The following is a 15,778-nucleotide window of genomic DNA, read 5'->3' on the forward strand; positions in this document are numbered from 1 at the left end:
AAAAAAAAAAAAAAAAACATAAATTCCAGCCCAAACTACTATACCCAGCAAAACTCTCAATTACCATAAGTGGAGGAAACAAGATATTCCATGACAAAATGAAATTTACACAATATCTTTCCACAAATCCAGCCATACAAAGGATCATAGAGGGAAAACACCAATACAAGAAGGGAAACTATACCCTAGAAAAAAGCAAGAAAGTAATCTTTCAACAAACACAAAAGAAGATAGCCACACAAACATAACTCCACCTCTAACAATAAAAATAACAGGGAATAACAATTACTTTTCCTTAATATCTATTAACATCAATGGACTCAATTCCCCAATAAAAGACATAGACTAATAGACTGGATACATAAACAAGGCCCAGCATTTTTCTGCATACAGGAAATGCACCTCAGTGTCAAAGACAGTCACTATCTCAGAGTAAAAGGTTGGAAAGCAATTTTCCAAGCAAATGGTCCCAAGAAACAAGCTGGAGTAACCATTCTAATATTGAATAAAATCAACTTTCAACCAAAAGTTCTCAAAAAAGATAAAGAAGGACACATCATACTGGTCAAAGGTAAAATCTACCAAGATGAGCTCTCAATTTGGAACATCTATGTTCCAAATACAAGGGCATCCACATTCATAAAAGAAACTTTACTAAAGCTCAAAGCACACATCATACCCCATACAATAATAGTGTGAGACTTTAACACCCACTCTCAGCAATGGACAGATCATGGAAACATAAACCAAACAGAGATACAGTGAAACTAACAGAAGTTATGAAAAAAATGGATCTAACAGATACTTGTAGAACATTTCATCCTAAAGCAAAAGAATATACCTTCTTCTCAGCACCTCATAATACCTTCTCCAAAACTGACCATATAATTGGTCGCAAAACAGGCCTCACCAGATACAAGAAGATTGAAATAATCCCATCCACCCTATCAGATCACCACAGACTAAGGCTGGACTTAAATACCAACAAAAACAATGGAAAGCATACATACACATGGATGCTAAACAATGCTCTATTCAATGATAACCTTGTCAAGGAAGAAATAAATAAAAAATTAAAGGCTTTTTAGAATTTAATGAAAATGAAGACATATCATACCAAAACTTATGGGACACAATGAAAGCAGTCCTAAGAGGAAAACTCATACCTCTAAGTGCCTCCAAAAAGAAATTGAAGAGAGCTTACACTAGCAGCTTGACAGCACCCCTGAAAGCTCTAGAACAAAAGGAAGCAAATTTATCCAAGAGGAGTAGATGACAGGAAATATTCAAACTCAGGGCTGAAATCAATCAAATAGAAACAAAAAGAACTATATAAAGAATCAACAAAACCAGGAGCTGATTCTTTGAGAAAATCAACAAGATAGATAAACCCATAGCCAGACTAATCAGAGGGCACAGAGAGATCCAAATTAATTAAATAAAAAATGAATAGGGAGCCATAACAACAAAATATATCTTAAAATAATTATTCTGTTTGTTGAATATTAACAGTTAAAAATATTAAAATCATGTTCTACAAAAAAAATAAAGTACAGAACTAAACCCAGAATTCTCAAAATATGAAATACAAATGGCTGATAAACACTTAAAGAAATGTTCAGCAACCTTAGTCATCAGGGAAATGCAAATCAAATTACTTTCAGATTCTTTTTACTCAACTCAGGAAGGTAAAGGTCAACAAAACAAATGACCGACCATGCTGATGAAGATGTGAGGTAAGGAGAGCAGTCATCCATGCCTGGTGTTAGTGGAAATTTGGACAGCCTACTTGCCACGCCCACTCATCTACTCCAGTAACGTCTGCAATATCAGGGGTAAAAGCCTGATCGCGGACAAGAGGCGTTATGATTTCAAATGGAGTTTGTGCCTCCTGGGTATTCAGTCAGTTGTTGGCATCTCCTACCTCAGACGTGTTCCAGATTAGTCTTTCCAATCGTCAACATGCCTTCTTATTCAGGCATAAAGGTACCCCAAGAAATGATTTGTAAGTGGCTAAAAAAAGGGGGGCATTGTCCCCTGGCCAGCACAGTGTTCCAATATATTCTAATTTATTTCCAAGCTGTCCTGAGCTTGGAATTTCTCACAAGGAAGCTGCCTTATCAGATAGGATGTCCTCAGAGTTAGCAGCAGAAGTCAGGCACATAGTTAGAACTCTCAGGGCAGTCCTACAGAAGACAGAACTGTTTTACATACAAGAGTGTAATCAAAGGGTTTCCCTCACTTAAGGGCATTTTTAGGAACTGCTAGATTGGAACTTCCTGGTGCTTGCCTCCAGCAGACCCAGAGAATTAGCATGGGATTACCAAAATAGCCTCAGCGGGGAGGGCACCACTGCTCCTCCAGCCTGCTTCACACCTGGATACCTGATCTTACTAACCTTGATGTGACTGTCACCTGCCTACGTGACTTCTGTCATTTGCCCTATTTTCTGTTTACTATATAAGCCTGGTTTTCACTTTGTGTATGAACTTAGGTGGACTAGGACTTAGACTTAGATTCATTTCATTCAGATTCAAGCTTCGAGCCTCATGCAGTCTGCAGCCCCCACCCCAGGCCCAGAGCACTTGGGCCTGGAGGGTGCAGCACCTGTCCAGAAGAGCCGGCTGCTTTAGACCCAGTGTGTTCCAGGTGGCCTCAGATGTACCTCAACTGCTGATCTGCCAGATTTCTCATTCTCTTTTGCAATGACTGTAAAAGCCTGATGCCATTTTTAAGAAATACATTCAGATCCTGCACTTCCATGTGTCATCTCTGCCATCATTTCTTCACCTATGCCTTGTCAACCTGAGTAGAACCCCGTTTCTCCCACAGGTTAAGGGAGGCCCAGACTGGCCGGCCCACAGTACCTACTAACTTGGTATTAGTAGGGAAATCAACGTGACAATTCCATGGGAAAATAGTAATCAATATAACTGAAGATCCAGCTTGTCATTTGGGTAGATAAATCCAAAGGATTCTACATTCTACAACAGAGACACTTGCTAATCCATGTTCATTGCTGCTCTATTCATAAATCCCAGAAGTTGTTTCACCTTAGATGTCTATCAGTGAGTTATTTGATAAAAGTAGGGATATTGTTATACCATAAAACAATTTCAAGTGTTAAAAACATGAAATCTGCAACAGAAATTAAGTGCCACCCCAGCTAAAAACGAATCAGTTTACAATGGTGAACTGATTGCATGATAAACTGTTGCAACAGTGGCACAAAACTTTTGGCAGCAACTGATAATTATCTTATTGAATGTAAGGGTTATTCTATGAAATGAAACCCATTCCTGACACTGCTTATGTGCCCAAGAACCTGAGACTAAATAGGCCATGGACCACGGAGAGCACCAAACACTATAGTTCTGTTGAGGGTAACAACAAAGTGATTCCTAAAGACATTTTGCTGTTTTGCCGCAGTGTTTCATTCAGGCATCATCAGAGAAGCTTTCTCCTGTAGTAGATGGGAACAAACAGAAAGTCACAGCTCGACAATGTGCAAATAATGAGAGACCTTGGACTTCTCAGGGATAATTCATTCTCACCAGTAAAGTATCAACAAGAATATAAACTCCACTAACTCGTAGACTCCATGACCAGCAGTAAATAGGGGAAAAATGAACTCAATAGTATTTTAGTAGACTTTATCTCTCATATTTCTTTGGGTGGCTATTCTCTGACTAGTCTTTTACTTGTATGTAATGGCTTCCGGCTTTCTATTTTTATGGATTTGGGCTGGTTTTTCTAAAGTCAGAGAGGAAGAAATGGCATGGAGTTGTGTGAATAAAGAGAATATAGGAGGAGTTTGGAAAAGGGAAACAGCTGTCAGAATACATTGTATGAGCAAATATTTCTCAATTAAAAATTTTACTTAAGTTGGTTTATGTATATTTTCCTTTATAAAGGATTGGTGGCATATAAAACATTAATTAACATTTTTATTTTTAAAACTTGAGATTATACTTTGATTTTAACTTTTATACTATCTCCTTCCCCCTGGAAACCTTACCATATGTCCCTACCTGATTCTTCTCCAAATTCATGACTTCTTTTTATTTATTGTTTGTTTGTCGTTGAAGGCATATGAGTATATTCGTGTATATTCCTAAATATAACCTGTCATATTTGTAAAATGTTATCTGTATATATAGTCTCAGGCCTGAATGAATGTTATAAATGATTAGAAAGGTAACAAACAAAATGGAAGTGGTGACAGAACATTAATTCATAAAAATATACAGCAAGAATTGAATGTAGAGCAAGGAAGAAGAGGTGTATACGTACAGCATACTTTAAAAAAACACATTCCATGTGTTTAAAATAGAGACAAAGTACTCTCAGCAGAATACAGAGGAGTCAATTTGTACCATGGTGAGAACTTCCATACAGGGTATGAAAACACCAAAGACATTCTGACACATGCATGAAGAGGGTTGCCAGAGGGAAGTACAGAGGGAGGACTGCTCCCACTCACTGTATGTGACTCCCCTGACCTCCCTCCTCCATACCAGTCTACAGGGAGCTTGGGTCATGCAGCCAGAAGTCCCCTTTAATTGATCCTAAGAGCTTTCTCCTTGAGTTTCTATCCCAGGAGGCACCAGGACAAGCACATGCCCCTGGTCTCAGAAATGACAGGTATTTCTGGAGGTCAATGATCTGTACTCAAATGAAGACAGAGCTTCAGAGGGACACTAAAGACTTGCTGCTTGCAGGAAAGGAGAGTCTGTGCTCAGTACAGTGTACACTTTGTGGAAGCCATCTGTCACCTGAATTCACTGAGACAGGAAAGGTGAGCCGAAAGAAAAATTTCATTTATGTGACTCTTCTAGCTACCAATGAAGCTGCAAAGCAAAATCTCATTATAAAAGTGACATTTGTCCCAGTGATTGGATGTCAGCATGGAGGGACATCAACATATGATTTCAATGAGTCTTAACTCTAATAAATGGTCCTGGAATAAAGGGCAGAATATAGTAGAAATATTTGATTTTTCTACTCCACTGTATAAACAACAAAAAGTCTAGCTTCTAGTCATGATCAGTTTTTCATGTCTGACATTTTTGCCTTATGTTCATAAACAGCATTACTCATTCCCCACCCACAGTGCTCACACTAGTTTTGAAATGAAACTACCACATTTAGAAGAATCTAAGTTGTATACAGATGACTAGATGGGGGTTGAATATTGTCTTATCTTGCCTTAGCATCCAGAGATGATAAGAAAATGCCAGAGAAGAGAATCCTTTACCCCATTGTTCAGAGTCCACTGTTGAGTTACAGAAAATAACCTTCCCTGTCTATGAAGTTAAAACACCAGCCAAGCTCTGATGGTGTTAATCTTGCCCCATCTGCTGCAGATCAGGGATGACATGACTGGGAGTCACCTAAAGAAGCAATTACAGATGTGTATATTAAAATCAAGAAAATGGCCAAACAAAGAGGTGGGCTGTGATAACAGGGCTGGGAGTGTAGATGCTTCCTTTATCCTTTTTTCTTGCCAGACTGTGGCATCTTCAGACACTCCAGTTCCTGACTGTTTTGAGGATCCTCAGCAGCTTTGCTCCTCATTGAGGCTCAGCTTCTTAAGGTTTTCAAGTCAGTCTTTCTGAGATCTGGTTTACATGTAATCATGAGAGGATGTTGTGAATTAGTTCCCACAACCCCCCCCCCCCACACACACACACACCTGGATACTAGGTCCATGTCCTCTTAGGAAGAAATGGGTACACTAGCAATAAAAACTAAATTCACAAAGAGCAAAATAGAACTATAAACAAAGGGCTCAAGTACATGCAGATCATCCGACTGCTTCACAGCACACATGGGTGAGCAGTTGTAAAACTTATTTTTTTCCTCTACATAGCAGTACCATATCTGAGTAAGATGACATTACACGTCTCTGATAGACTCTAAGAATGACATCAAAATAATGCTTGCTAAACACAGTATGTATGAAAAGAATAAGTATTGGTTTGTGGTTTTCTGTAAGTGCTATTCTACTCTCTGTCATGCATTCAAACTATCCCAGAAAACAAAACAAAACAAAACAAAACCCTGCGCATTAGCCTGTTGGATGTAACAGTTTATGGCATGTCGCTGGTAGCCAATGCAGGCAAAATGGCAGTCTTTGGCTACCAAAGTGGGTTTTCTCCAGCCTCTTTTATGTGTAGTTTATCTTCTGTGATAGTACATATACTGAGGCTCCTCCATGGTACTGTGCAGGGGGTGCCTAGTTTGATCCTGATGAGAAGCAGCAACTGGTACCACTAGGGTAGTAAGTACACAGGGTGATATTAGTTCTTTTCCTAAGAAGCCAGCACGTACCTTGTAGGAAGCTGAGACTATATGAATGTTGTGTGCAATAATACAGCCTTTGTCCTTCAACAGATTAAGTCATGATGATCTTCTAATCTCCTTTCCACTGTTTGTTCATCAAGAACAAAGCCCCTCTCCAGTTTGCTAGTCAGTCTCAATGTGGACTTGGGAATTCTCCAACCTAGCACCCGATTTCACTAGTTATTCCTGTCCTAGAATCTTCAGGGTTCACAACCCAAAACCCTGCATGATATCTAGTCTTTTCCATGGGTCCTTCTTATTCATCAAGACACTGCAGAATCTTACATGTTCTTACTGTAGTGTCAAAACCTTGGCACTGAACAAGCTCTTAATTCCTTTAATGAAAGACCCTGTTTATCAGGCTTCAGACATTCATTGTAATTGTTCTATTCTTATTTCTCAGTGTTTGCAGTGGACCAAGGGATGTTACTTATCAATGTGGTTGATATAGATTTATTTGATCAGAAATGTTGGCACACCTGCTGTGAATTCATTGATGTTTTCTTGTGTCCATTCAGACATGTTTGGTGCTGGACACATACTCACATTCCATCTCTCATTGTGGTAGAGTGAATGTACAAGTTTAGGTGTAGCCATGGATATATAGAGTGGCAAAGGCATTGCATTATGGCATTCACAAGAGAGTCTCCATGTGACCTCTCCAGTAATGATGCAATTCAATAGATAACAAATCCTCCCTTTCTCATTGCTGTTGCTCCCCTTCAGTGTGGCTCCCATTACCCTTAATACAGTTTCCATTTGCTCTAACACTAAATGACTTTGAACATGAACATGAAAACTTTTATTAAAGGAAACTTAGCAAGTGAGGTAATCTGTAATTTTTAAGGTACATTTAAAGAAGTGGTTTCCATACTTTTAACAATCTAATGTCTTTTACACAATGCTGCCTTCATGTAGCACAGTTCTATGAAGATGCAGGACATTTCAGAATCCCAGAATTCCTCCACACCCTCTTGTTCAGGTCACAATAATCCATAGGTGACACAAATGTGTATTTTCTGCTATAGGTCTGATTTTGAGAACATTTCGCTCTGCATGAAAGCATTTAACTTCATTGTGAAGAGTTATTTTGGACATCTTAAACTCTGGACTCCATACTATTGTCTGTTTATAACTTTCTATTCTGTGATAAATCTTTCTGAAGTGCCATATGAATAAATCTGCCATGAATGCTGTCAACCTTTGTTACTATTTGGAAAAACAAGACATTACTCTCTTGACATTACATAATGTTAATAGATATTCTAAGCAAATGTTTATGATACTGTTACTTTTTCATCTGTCTTTTCTAGCTTTGAGCTCCTCTCTTCCAGTTATTTGTAAATATGTAAGAGATAACTGTGGGGTGTCTTCACTCCGTGCAGAGCCCTAGAACTTATCATTTCTAAATGTACTTGGCTCTCATTGTCCTTTATTCCTTAGCATTTCTTCATCTTTGCCAGTTATCAAGCCTATTAATCATTATCCTACTAGTTTCAACATGTGAAAGATAAATATAGCATCCCTCTTTCTGTGCCTGGCTTGTATTTCTTCACATATTATTCTCTATTCCCATTCATTTTCCATTTTTTCTATGGTATGTTATTCTGATTGAATAACATTCCAGTGTACATAAATACTACTTTTTCCTCATGTCCTCATACCCTGACAAATACCTAGACCTAGGATTGATCTTGCCACAATCTCCTGGCCTAGTTAACAGTTCCAGGTATGAGTTCTGTCTAGAGAAGTGGGTCTTAAATTCAATGAGAAAGTGTTTGCTTATCCCATAGCATCCATGTCACTGTCCCATCAGTGGCCATGTCTTGCCAAGCCTGTGGTTGTTGCTGCAGCTTGTAGGGTTCAGAACTGGTTAAAATTGGTGATGGTTTTTTTTCTCCTCAAGAGGTCTGCACATCTTTCAGAGCTATGGAAGCAAGCGAGTAGTGGTGAAGCTTGCAGGTCTGTACCTACTTGATTTCTCCATGTTGATGGTCCAAGTAGGTGGTGTCTCTGGCAAGAAGATCTTACCATCCCCTTCTGGATGGTAACTAAGAGGAATAGCAAGAGCCTGTAATGTCTGAAAGTCAGCAGTGTCCAGAGATTAATGCCTCTTAAAGTGTTAATCTATTATTGATACAGGAGTTTGTTTAGTAGCATGTGGTGTCTAGTTGAGCTGTTGCCCCATTACAAAGTAGTCCCATTTAAATATTTTTATATCTGTAAATTAGTATATTTTAGGAAGCTTCTACTGCAGCAGATATCCATAGAGATTTTTCAAAAGGTTTCAGTGTTACATGACCTTCTGCATAGTACCTCTTCTACCCTCTGTTCCATCCCCCACATTATTTCATTTGTCTTATTTAATAATGCTCTTCCCACCTCTGAAACATTATATGACATCTCCCCTTCTACTGCCACATGTTGCCTTACTAGATGCTACCCTCTGTAGTATTCCAAAGGAAGCTCACATATCGAAAGCTTGAAAGGTAATGTCCACATGTGAGAGGAAGTAGGCAATCTTTCTCTTTCCGGGTCAGGGCCACTTTACTCAGGATGATTGCTTCCAGCTCTGCCCATTTTCCTGAATCTTCATAATTGTATTTGTCTTAACAGCTGAGTGATATTCCATTTTGTAAATACCACATGTTCACTCCCTGTACATCATATAATGAACATTTATGTCGTTTCCATGTACAGGAATGAATAGAGCACCAATGAGCATCTAAGAACAAATGTTGCTTTATTAAGGTATGTAGTCCTTTGGGTTTATGCTTAAAAGTGGTATACCTGAAGTATGTACTATATCTGTTTCCATCCTTAATGACCAGCCATACTGATTTCCATAGGAGCTGTACCAGTTTACACTCCCACCAGTACTGAATAAGTATTCTCCTTCCCCCACATTTTTGCTAGCATTGGCTGTCTTTTCTTCCCTTGTTCATTCTAACTGGAGTAACATTTACTCTCAAAAAAGTTTTAAATTGCATTTCTCTGATGACTTAGCATGTTGAACACTTTTTATTACTTTTTTTTTTTTACAGTCCAGCCATTGCCTGCCTCCCAGTCTACTCTCCCACAGTTCCTCATCTCATTCCTCCTCCCCTGTCTCCAAGAGAATGTCCCCACCCTGCCAGGCCTACCCACTCACTGGGGTCTCAAATCTTTCAAGGGTTAGGTGTGTCTTCTCCCACTGAGGTCAGACCAGGATGTCTTCTGCTGTATATGTGTCAGTCAACCTCAGGGATCCCAACTTCAGTTCAGTGGTTGCATGTAAGTATCTTGTCTGTCTCAGTCAGCTGCTGTTTGGACCTCTCAGAAGATGTCCATGCTAGTATTTGTGTTACATCTTTTGAAAATTCTCTGTTTAGTTCCAATCCCCAGGTCAGTTGGGTTGTTTGTTTTATTGTTTAAAGTTTTTAATTACTTCTATATTCTAGATATTAACACTCTGTCAGATGTCTAAATGGTAAAGATTTTTGCCATTCTGTCAGATACCTCTTAACTCAAATGAAGGTGTTCTTTCCTGTACAGAAGCACTGCAGTTACAAGTGAGCCTATTTGTCAATTATTAATCTCAATGCCTATAGTGCCTGTTCTGTTCAGGAAGACCTTTCCAGTGACAATGAGTTCAAGCATATTCCCTATTTTCTCCTTTGTCATTTTCAAGGTGTTGGGTCTTAGGTTCAAGTCTCAATCCACTTGGAGTCTAGTTTTTTAAAGATTAATGATAAGGATCTAGCATAATTTTTTGTTTGTTCATTTGTTTTTTAATTAATTAATTAATTTATTCACTCTACATCCTAATTGATGTCTCCCTTCTGGTCTCCCCTCACAGAATTCTTCCCCGCCTCCTATTCTCCTCTAAGAGGGTAGAGGCCCACCTTGGGTATTCCCCTACCCTGATACATCAAGTCTCTGAAGGGCTAGGTGCAAGTTCTCACACTGAGGCTAGACAAGGCAGCTCAGTTAGGGGAGCATATTCACAGACAGGCAACAGCTTTAGGGATAGTGCCCACTGTAGTTGTTGGGGAATCCACATGAAAACCAAGCTGCATATCTGCTACATATGTGCAGGGGGCCTAGGTCCAGCCTGTGCGTGCTCTTTGGTTGGTGGTTCAGTCTCTAAGAGCCCCCAAGCATCCATGTTAGTTGACTCTGTTGATCTTCCTGTGGAATTCCCATCCCCTACAGAGCCTTCAATTTTTTCCCCCAACTCTTCCATAAGAGTCACCAACTTCTGCCCAATATTTGGGTGTGAATATCTATATCTGTTTCAGTCATCTGCTAGGAAGAGCCTCTTGGAAGACAGCTACACTAGGCTCCTCTCTGCAATTATAACAGAATGCTCAAAAACCTAATCCAAGAACACATCAAAAATCTAATCTAGCATGATCAAGTAGGCTTCATCCCAGGGATTCAGGGATGGTTTAATGTATAAAAATCCATCAACATAATCCTACATATAAACAAACTGAAAAAAACACATGATCATCTCATTAGATGCTGAAAAGGCCTTTGATAAAAATCCAACACCCCTTCATGTTACAAGTGTTAGAGAGATCAGGTATACAAGGCACATACCTAAACATAATAAAAGCAGTATACGGCAAGCCAGTAGCCAACATCAAATTAAATGGATAGAAACTTAAAGTAATTCCACTAAAATCAGGGACAAGGCAAGGCTGCCCACTTTCTCCCTAACTATTCAATATAATACTTGAAGTACTAGCTAAAGCAATAAGACAACTAAAAGAAGTCAGGAGGGATACAATTAAAAAGTAAGAAGTCAAAGAGAACTACAGCTGATAAACTTCTTCAGTGAAGTGGCTGGATACAAAATTAACTCAAAAAATCAGTAGCCCTCCTTTATACCATCAAACACTTCTCCCAGTCTCACCTCACAGAAATGCTTCCCCCAGATTTTACAATAGCCACAAGTAGTATGAAATATTTTCATGTAACTCTAACCAAGCAAGTGATAGTATAATTCTCCTACATGTAATCATCCAATTTGACCATGATCATTAGTTGAAAAAAAAGTATGGATTTTTCTTTTCTCTAGTGTGTATTTTTTAACTCTTTTGTAATAAATTATGTATGTATTCATAAGTATGTGGACATAAGTCTGGCTCCTCAAATCACCCGATTTATTATATTTCTCTGTCATTTTTTAAGAGTGTCATTTATAAATCTGGTATTTCCCTTTTTATTATATATGCTATTGGTAACAAAAAATCTATCAAACAGTAAATGTTTTTAATAGGTTTCAATTATTTTCTAATATTTCTCTTTACCTCAGCCTAAGGTGATCCTAATCAGTACTCCCCAAGGAAGGTGCTGAATATCACTCATAGATTATCAGTACTATCAGGAGTACAACCCAAAATTCAGGTTTACTTGAATTAGCCAGACAGATTAAAAATATACCAGAACAACATGAGGGATTTACATTTGAATTCTTTTTCTGTAGAGCAACTTGAAATATCAAACTATGTATTGGTATTCTCTAGTGCAATAGAATTGAGGAGGGAGACATATGGTCAGATCTAACACTGTCCTTATGGTTGAAAACAGCAAATACTATATTTGGATATCGCTAGTTTGAAATGGAGGCAGAAATAATGTTTAAAATTCAACATGTAAGATCAGGATAAGAAGAAAATAGGTTGTAAGGCATACTACAGAAACGGTACAGGAGATAAAATGTGACCGAAGAAAATGCAGTGTTAGTAATAACCACTTATCAGAGAGTGCATACCATGTGTGTTCTTATATTCTCCAGATCCATCCATTTCCCTAAGAATTTCATAAATTCGTTGTTTTTGATAGCTGAGTATTACTCCATTGTGTAGATGTACCACAATTTCTGTATCCATTCCTCTGTTGAGGGACATCTGGGTTGTTTCCAGTTTCAGATTGCTCCGGCGGCATGTATATAGTAGAGGATGGCCAAGTTGATCATCAATGGGAGGAGAGGCCCTTGGCCCTGTGAAGGTTGTATGCCCCAGTGTAGGGGAATGCCAGGGCCAGTAAGCGGGAGAGGGTGGGGTGGGAGCAGGGGGAGGAGGGAGGGAACAGGGGTTTGTTCTTGCTGTTTTTTGGGGTTTGTTTTGTTTTGTTTTGGAGGGGAAACTGGGAAATATGACATGTAAATAAAGAAAATATCTAATAAAAAATAAATATATATAAAAAAAGAAAATGCAGTGTTAGGAGATAGGTGTAAGACAAATCAGGAAATGCTGAGCACCATTGGATTCAGTGACTGGAGCACACTACACTGACTAATATGCCATGGATGTGCTCAGTTATGATGGAAAATATTCTTTTATCTTGGGCAGTGAAATGCAAAGCAAAGGATATGTCCAGATAAGTGACACTGCAAATAATTGCCACAAAAGTGTTTACAGATGGGATAGAGTGTGTTTGCATAGGAACTCATGAAACCCCTAGAAAAAGTGAACGGTGATGTCAGATGAGACTTCTATATCAAGCTATAGAGTACAATTTGCTGAAGGACTGGAGAGAGACAGTGAATTTGGACTAGCGCCCAAAGGCTAATGATCTAAAGGTACACACTCCTTGAGTGATGGAGGAGGAAATTGCAAATGTTGGAAAGGAAAAGAAGCCAGAAATTATGAAAAACTTAGGGGAATTGGGAATACGTTATAATCCTAGGAAAACTATACTTGCAAGCTTTGAGGGTAAGTTGGACAAGAGAGGTAAGAGGATGTAGAAGAACATATTTGGGATATAGAAAAGGAAGCTACTGAGGATCTCTCATGGGCATAGGGTAAAGGTAAAAAATGGCTCAGAGAGATCGAGCGGTACTCTACAAAATAAAATCATCTTCCCTGATGCAAATACATGTCAAAGCACTGGGGAGGAGGTGGTGAGTTTCTATCCATGCCAGTGAAAAGTGCACTGAAACATCTGTAGACTATGGCAATTATTTCACTTCTGGGTGTGTTGACTTTGGTGTGTATCACTGTGGTTTGTTGAAACAGAAAAGCAACAGAAATACAGTCTGTCTATAGGCTGGGGATTTTAGAAATGCTCTCTGGCATGATAGATTTGAAGCCTGTTAGAATCAGGATAGCTTCGTCCACAGGAGAAGTCACATATCACAGTAAGTTGAAACTGAAGATGCATGTCTACTTAGCCAAAGACATGATAATTATCAAGTTTCAGTGGGTAGAAGAGAAATACTTTTCCAAACATTAGAGAAAAAAAAGTGACTCAGAATCAATAGGCCAGGTATGAAGGACGCTGCAAGAGCCAGTTCAGTGTGTGTTCCTTCAAAGTCGCCATTGCATGGGGAATACCAGCTGCAGGAGGAACGGCCACTGTTTCCAGCACTGTCAGGAGAGCATAGTACTTTCAGGTGATGTAGAAGGAAAACACAGACAGGTATTGAGCTAGGAATGATCTAAACTCATTCCACATGTGCAAAAGGATTGGGGAGGGGCAGACGTCCATCTTGATCCAAATCTATAGGGAGCGATTCCTAGGTGAAAATTCAACTGTAAACAAATACTAACAATTATGGTAAGAAAATAGGGGATGAGAGGCTTCCCTAATGCAAATACATTCACTCTTTCCCTTTCTGACAGCAGAGAACTGTGAGATGATCAAGTTTCAAAACCAGACTTTGGCATGATAAAGTGTAATTTTTTTCTCAAAAGCCAATCCACACATCTATGAACGGAATACTCCACACAAAGATGGTCAGTCCCAACCAAACAGTAGTGACACAGTTTGTTCTACAAGGGTTCTCAGAGCACCCTAGTCTAAGACTGTTCCTAACAGGCTGCTTCCTGTCCCTCTACATGATGGCTCTAATGGGAAACATTGTGATCATTGCTTTGGTCACCTCCAGCACTGGGCTCCACAGTCCCATGTACTTTTTCCTGTGCAACTTAGCGACCATGGACATTATCTGCACCTCCTCTGTGTTGCCCAAGGCCCTGATTGGCCTAGTGTCTGAGGAAAACACCATCTCCTTCAAAGGGTGCATGGCCCAGCTCTTCTTTCTTGTGTGGTCTGGATCCTCTGAGCTGCTGCTGCTCACAGTCATGGCCTATGACCGCTATGTGGCCATCTGCTGTCCCCTGCACTACAGCTCTAGGATGAGCCCACAGCTGTGTGGGGCCCTGGCCATAGGTGTATGGTCCATCTGTGCACTGAATGCATCTATCAACACTGGTCTGATGACACGGCTGTCATTCTGTGGCCCCAAGGTCATCACCCACTTCTTCTGTGAGATCCCCCCACTCCTCCTGCTCTCCTGTAGTCCCACATATGTGAATAGTGTTATGACTCTTGTGGCAGATGCCTTTTATGGAGGCATCAACTTTGTGCTAACCCTGTTATCCTATGGCTGCATCATTGCCAGCATCCTGCGCATGCGTTCTGCTGAGGGCAAGAGGAAGGCCTTTTCTACCTGCTCATCCCACCTCATTGTGGTCTCTGTGTACTACTCATCTGTGTTCTGTGCTTATATCAGTCCTGGTTCCAGCTACAGCCCAGAAAGAAGCAAGTTTACCTCAGTGCTATACTCAGTCCTCAGCCCAACCCTCAACCCCCTCATCTATACACTGAGGAACAAGGATGTTAAGCTTGCCCTAGGCAGATGCTTGCCCTCTTTCTCACATTAAGTGGAGATACATAGGCTATTCTCCAGGCCTGTGCTGTTCTTAAACATGCTTTCCTGAGGGCAGCCTCATGGAGCTGAGATGTCCCTATTGTTGTTTTAGAAAACCTTTTTCTGATGAGAAGACTAGGCAATTCTACTCACTGTAACTTCTTTGAGTCAGTGTAAATAAAAACACCAGCTCCATCTCCTGACAAGAACGAATCATTTCAAAAGTAAAGTTTATCTAAATAGGAATTCCATGTTCCTAGGCTGAAAGATTTTCAGTGGATGGCATTGGTGATAGTCAAAACACACAGCCTTTCATCCAGTGCCACCCTATGAATACCACAGAGCCTCGGTTAAGAACTACAGCTAATGAATCTAAATTTCACAAATAAATTTGAGGAGCCAATGTGGCCTCAATATCTTGGGAAGAATAAAGAATAGAGTGACTCAGGTTTGTAATGTCACAGCTGCCTGCTGTGCTGTGGACATCAAAGCCGGTGAAACTGGTTTGAGGAGGGATGTAGTCAGTGAAACAGAGATGAAGTTTATGATTCAACAGTTAACTCACACATGTGATTCCAACTTATTTATGACAATGAAAATAATCAAAAGCACAGGGAAGATTAATTATTTCCAACAAAGAGTTTTAGGGAAACTAGATGAATGATGCACAGAAAAGTGAAACTCCTCCTTCATATTTAAATGAAAGTCAACAAAGAATGGATCCTATTTGTCAATTCTTGATCTTAGAGCAGAAGCTATTGGTGTTCTCTTCAGGAAATTTTCCCCTGT

General features: G+C 39.6%; 1 protein-coding gene and 1 long non-coding RNA gene across 3 annotated transcripts in view; one reads left to right on the forward strand and one right to left on the reverse strand.

Annotated features, from left to right (window-relative positions):
• LOC116103185 overlaps positions 1–15,778 on the reverse strand; it is a 102,463-nt gene that overhangs the window by 44,782 nt on the left and 41,903 nt on the right. The gene's annotated exons all lie outside the window — the stretch shown is intronic.
• LOC116103177 (olfactory receptor 13A1-like) lies at positions 14,046–15,002 on the forward strand. The gene has a single exon (XM_031388731.1). It carries the CDS (start codon positions 14,046–14,048, stop codon positions 15,000–15,002), a length of 957 nt encoding a protein of 318 aa, XP_031244591.1.

The sequence above is a fragment of the Mastomys coucha genome, unplaced genomic scaffold (genome assembly GCF_008632895.1).
Source record: "Mastomys coucha isolate ucsf_1 unplaced genomic scaffold, UCSF_Mcou_1 pScaffold21, whole genome shotgun sequence".
Classification (NCBI taxonomy): domain Eukaryota; kingdom Metazoa; phylum Chordata; class Mammalia; order Rodentia; family Muridae; genus Mastomys; species Mastomys coucha.